Below are 6,000 nucleotides of genomic sequence, written 5' to 3'. Positions count from 1 at the left end.
CTTCCCTCCCAAACCCTGTCAAATATGTGCAACTCCAAGTCTCTCAAATGTGAGCAAAAAAACCATCTTGTGAGAGTCACAGAACATCACCATGTGATGCTCAAAGTCGTTTCTGAGGCAGAATACTCTGGGTATCAGATGCAGTTGGAAGAACCACAATTTATTTTAACTACAGCATTATTCTAGGAGCAATATCCAGAGATCAGAGGGCACACAGGTTCTTGATCTTTGACCTGCAGCCTTATCCTTCTGTGAATCTGCCATCTATGCAGTAATTAAGACACTTCAAAGTCTGCATCATCTCTCTACTACTATGACATATGTTTGAGTTCATTGCAGCTGCACAAGCCCATCATTTGAGCCTTTCACTCTTCCATTCCTGTAAGCCTTTCACTCTTTGCCAGGCAACTGAAATACATGGCCCTTTAAAGTATTCAGAGGTCTTCTATTTAAGCGGCAAGTATTGAAAACACTAAAAATCCCTGCCGTTGAGGTCTCCATTTGCTCTGTAGGACACACCTCACAAACAGCCATCACAAGCTGTGGTATGCATTCTGAGCAGCAACAATCAATCACTAAATAGCAAGTTACAAGGCACTGCTTGACAGCAGTTCCAAAAACAGCTAAGACCCTATGGCCAGATCTGCTAAAAGCTGCACTCAGAGCTATGAGATACTTCCAGGGAAGAGGGGGGCAGGGAAAGATTGAAAAAAGATAACTGGTAAGGTTAAAAAGGAATCAAACAATAACAACTCCCTCACACAAAAGTATTTTCAAATGTATTTAAATTTGTGAACACAAATGTTCTTCAATATCTACTCCAATTTTCACAAGAACAAGCAATTATAAAAACCTGTAATTAAAAGTGCAGTGAGAGCAAACATGAAGAGTACCATGACTAAATTCACAGTTACACAAGGGCAGGCTGGATAGAAATACCTTCAGCAGAGAAGAGACAGTGTTTGCTTTGGAGCACCAGTTAAACAAGCTAATTTGGTTTCTTGAATCTTGTTTTTGTTGCAGGACAGTAATGGATCAGTGAACACATGATAACAAATGATGTGACTCCAGGATGTCAAAATGCCCCCCGGCGAAGTGGCTTTAAACTTCCTTTTCACGTGATCAGATTAACACTCAGGCCTACATAAAAGTTGTGTTTACAAGTTTACTTTTATCCACGGGTTCCGGTTTTATGGATTTCTGCCGAAAATGGGGGAAAACCCGGACTGGACTTTCCAGAGTATGGAATGGGGGAAAACCCAGACTGGATTTTTCTGGAGACTGGATTTCAAAAAAAAAAAAAATATGAAGCATTGGACTTGATGTGTTTAAAAAAAATAGAGACTTTGACTTTCTCAGGGATAGTTTAGGAAGCTATCCCGCCTCTTCCAACAAAATTATCCCACAAGAAACCAGATGGGAATCTTTCTCTCTGTCATCACACAGACCACAGCTATCCCTTCTCTACTTAGCCCCTTTTATAATTTCTACCAAACTCATTCACATCCTCTCCTGTGTTTTCATCTTTCTAAAGCTCCCTTGAGCAGCCCTACAGGCTACAAAACGAATGCAGAATCCTGTGTGGACGTGGTGGACCAAGCTGAGCTTAGTTTGGCTGATATTCACAGTATTATAAAAACTGGTTTTGCAAACAAATATTCAGCTGGCAAAAAAGTCTCTCTCCCCCACCATCCAAAGAAAAGATTGTCAGCACATCACACTGCAGTGTCTGAGTAATTGCAAAATACTTACAATCCTCGGATATTCCCCTGTATGAAAGCACTTGGGAAGCTGCCATTTAGCATCTAGCTGTAATAACATGCAGGGCTTCTGTGGATAAAAAGTCTTTCCCCCAGTGCATGGTACAGATGTTTATGAAAAGATAATCTTAAACAGGGTCAAATTATTTAATTATGTTTCTGCTTGGTATGTCAGATGTAAGACTAATGAGCAGAGAATTAGTTTTTGACAAAAAAAAAATTAGACCACTGCATCCTTACTAAAAAGACTAGTGAATTCTTTTAGAAATCACTCATTGAAAGGCAGGTGTGTTCTCTTTTTACAAGACCAAGTCCCATTCAAAAAGCCAAAAAACATTAAAATTTTGCCCAGTTGTCCATTTTTTGTAAATCTACATATTTATATTTGTAGTTCCCCCTACAGCTCAGATAATACAGTCTTAAACAAGAACAAAGTTCCACTTAATACCTTGTCCAGCTTTCCATTCCCCAAACACCCAGCAGCCAAGACGCTGATGATAAATAACTGGGTTTGCCCGAGTGCACTGTGCTGCGTTTGGCCCTGGCAGAGCACTCGTCTTCCTGAGCAGGGACAAGAACTGGACAAGACCCAGTTCTGCAACTCATCTTCTGGCAGGCCACTACTCCAAGGTCACAGCAGCAACATGCTGCTCCTTACTACGTATCAATTTGATGTGATATTACCCTTTTAGATCAGAAATAGCTCATGCTTGCTTATCCAAAAACACGGATTGCTGGAGAAGAAAATACCCTGAGAGAGTACCTCCTGAAATGAACTAAGGAACAGAGCTCTCTTTCAGAAAAACTGCTGAAAGCAGTATTTGACCTGAGCTCCCAGATTCTTGGGGATCCACAGCTGCTTCTGAGGGTCCTGGGAAGGCAACTACAGAAAGCAAGCCTACTGGCCAGCATTCAAGTATGTTTATGAACACCATGTAAGAGTTTCCACTACTACAGGAAATTTTTACGGGATCCACAAATCCTATTTGGAAACCACAGATTTAAAACATATCCTCCAGTAAACAAGAGTTTTACTGTTAAATATACCCAGAAAGTTTCTCAGTATCTTTTTCTCAGCCTGTTCACTTTCCTTGGACACAGATTTCTTGCAACTCTGTTTGCCAAAAAGGAAGATATTTTGATACAATCCACACCATCATTACAAGATACAACTGAGATATATTAGTTTTGAGTCAGACAGGATGCAGTTTACTCACAGTGAACAGTCTGCTCCCCCCAACACACTGTCCACAGCAACAGGATAAAAGAAAAACTCCTACATGAGAAAAGTTGAAAGACAGGGTAATGAAGAAATTCAGTAACACTTACGGTCAAGTCCGTTGATGTATCTCATTGTAATTTCACAGTGCCCCCAAACTGCACTGACTATGGGGTAAAGTTTTTTCCCTTTTAGTCCCCTGAAGGCCACTCCAAGATACTGTCCATCCACCATGAAGCTAAGCGTCCCTTCATCCATATCCAAAACCACCAGTAACGAGTCTGGGAGTACAAAAGACTCATCTGGTTCCAAAAAGACAGGATATGTGACGCCAGGCTGGTTTTTACAGTTGTGGTAGAGTTTGTTGCGCCCCAGATCCCAGCCCCACGACTCACTGTTGCTACCGACCAAGGACGTGTATCCCACCGAGTGCAGCGGGGCTTCAGCCGTGGAGACGCCCACCACGGCGTGAGTTCCCCGCTGCCTCGTGGGCCAGTGGATCTGCCAGACATGGAGGCCCCTCGTGTAGCCGACTTTGCCCCGGATACAATCCGTGCTTTGTGCAACCGGGTGTCTGTGAAAAGTCAGTTTATCGTCTTCCTTTACAAATATATTTAAGGAGCGATCTTCGTTGTTCCAAGCGTGTTTGTACTGGACCTCCAGCTTGGCAGGGGGCATATCCAACAGCATGTCCAGGCGCGCTGGCTTGCAAAAATCCGGGCCTCTCAGCTCTCGTTTGACAGGTCTATAAGGGGGCTCCCTCACATCCACAGACTTTATGCTCCCTGAGATTTTCTGGCCCATTGCTTGGCTGCAGGTTTACAAAGGAGAAAAGAAAAGTTGACTTTGGCCCAACGTTACCTCATGAAAGCACCGTTACACTGAGCCAGTGGTCTGACAAGCTGACTCGATTTACTCCTCCTGTTTGGAGCTTTTTAGCAGCAATGTTTTCCAAGAAAAATGCCCCTGGAAAAAAAAGCAGAAAGTTTCCAGTTAGTTTAAGAAAGCCAACAGAAAACCCATGGTATGTTTTTAAGGAGCTTCTTCTCATCCCTAGTAGTTATTTTAAACCCCAGAGCTGACAATTCCCCACTCCTGGTTCAGTGTCCCACAGCGCTCACCAGTCTGCCAGCAGGATGCGGAGCCCACCAGTGCACGGAGCGCAGACAGTCATTTCCTCCAATTCATAATAGGATGCAGACATTCCCCACCTTCTGCCCTTCCACCTATTTTGTCTGGCCAAGTTCACAGCGGGCCTGAAGCAGGCAGACACTATTCCCCAGCAACAGTGATAAACTTTATGTTCAGCAGTAGCTTCACTTTCACTTAAGCTTTTGTTCCATGGCCTCAGAAACACGCAGTGTCACAATCTCCTTTTATTTCCAGGCGTTCTCTTCCCTGGGCCCTGGCGACAGAGGCTTCAGCTTCTCTGCCCTTATTAAAACAAATGCAGCGAAAAGCAAATGGCTGCAAAATTTAAATGTTTCTTTTTAACTTACCCTGGCCTTAAATAAAAGGGGGAAAAAAAACCCAAACCAAAATTCATCTTTAGGGGTTTTTTTTATAAAGGAGCTTAAAAAAATAAAAAGAGAGGGAATGAGGAAGAGGAGCCATGGAAGGACAAGTGAAGAACGGCAGTTTCAGTTCTTTGGCAGATGGTTCTAACAGGGATGTTCCTCATGCTAATGGGCAGCAGGCTAATCAACAGTTTCTATATTTTAGCATTCATCTAATGAGAAGGGCTGGAACACAGTAAGACACATTAAGGGAAATAAATGATTTTCAAATGTATTGTTTCTTTGCTTCCATAGATGAACATGGTAAAAAAGCACCCAAGAAAGATACGTTGCAACCTGGATAAGTTAAATTTATTCACATTTTAGAACTCACATAGAGCGCAAAGGCAAACCAAGGACCTCTAAAAGTACTAAAGGAATAAAAATTAAGATAAAATCCTATAAACTCAAATAGGTGATTGACATGGGATCAAATAAAGTATCTGCACCAGCAGACATATTTCTTTTAGCAAAACAAGTGCCAAGTCCAGAAATGCTCAAATATAGCCAAGTAGACCCACTCTGTTTATTTACTGACAGTGATGAAGTGTTTGAAGAAGCACAAAATCTCCAGACTCTCAAGAGGCTGAAGAGCCTAGGTGATGGTTGTCATAAAGTACCAAACAGCAGATGGGCACCGATGTCCTGCAAAAAAAAAATCTTTACTTTGTAAGTCACAAGTCCACGTTCTTCCTTTTAAAGAACTTCCACCCCAGACACACTGTCTCATTCCAAATATCTTTTCTGAAAGAAGATGAGAAACGTATTCACAATAGAAGGAAATAAAAAGAGAAGTCTAGGAAAAAAACCCTTAAAATTTACCATCCAACTGTGTTTGAGAAGTTAATTAAATCCTTACATTATTTACAATGGCAAACACCACGTAATGTTTTCTGCATGTATTAAATGCAGATGAAACCACATCTATGTTATGTGAAAGTTTTCTTTCAAAAAAGTAAAAAAAGTAAAAAGTTGATTTTTCAAAATCACATGACAGTTAAGTTACTGTATGAAAATATTATTTTCTGGTTGCTGGTCCCACATGGGTATATGTACACACTTGAGCATGAAAAAAACAAATCGTTGCACCTAATTTTAATATTTGAAAATTAAAAAATAAACATAAGCTTCCAAGCCCCTCATGTCACATTTGCAGGAAGATGCACAACAATTCCCAGAAATTTCCACGTGAGATCAACTTGAATGATCCCACTTACTTCTTTCCAAACCACGTAAAAAGGAATCTGAAACTATAAGCAATAATTATATTTAAGTTGATGTTTGCCATTTCCAGTACTGCAGAAGCACTCGTAGATTGTTTCAAAGGTACGATTCCAATTCAGCCCATTGAAGCAAGTTCAATACTTTATTCCACAGGGAAAATTAAATAGTGACACTAAAATATACACAGGGAAGCAATAGGGAGTAAATGTTATCAGGTAAGCAAGCTTTCCTACGAGGACAC

At 41.2% G+C, this 6,000-nt stretch overlaps 1 protein-coding gene across 4 annotated transcripts in view; it reads right to left on the bottom strand.

Moving 5' to 3' along the window:
* Positions 1-6,000, bottom strand: part of SPSB4 (splA/ryanodine receptor domain and SOCS box containing 4) — a 161,765-nt gene that overhangs the window by 57,664 nt on the left and 98,101 nt on the right. For all 4 annotated transcript variants that reach the window (XM_027650703.1, XM_027650705.1, XM_027650704.1 and 1 more), the window contains one exon: positions 3,090-3,945. In XM_027650703.1, the coding sequence (XP_027506504.1) occupies positions 3,090-3,783 (694 nt within the window). In that variant the 5' untranslated portion in view covers positions 3,784-3,945. The remainder of the gene's footprint in view (positions 1-3,089; positions 3,946-6,000) is intronic.

Source organism: Corapipo altera, unplaced genomic scaffold, assembly GCF_003945725.1.
Source record: "Corapipo altera isolate COAL_440 unplaced genomic scaffold, ASM394572v1 54, whole genome shotgun sequence".
Classification (NCBI taxonomy): domain Eukaryota; kingdom Metazoa; phylum Chordata; class Aves; order Passeriformes; family Pipridae; genus Corapipo; species Corapipo altera.
The sequence above is the reverse complement of the archived record's forward strand: the minus strand, read 5'-3'. Positions and strand labels throughout refer to the sequence as shown.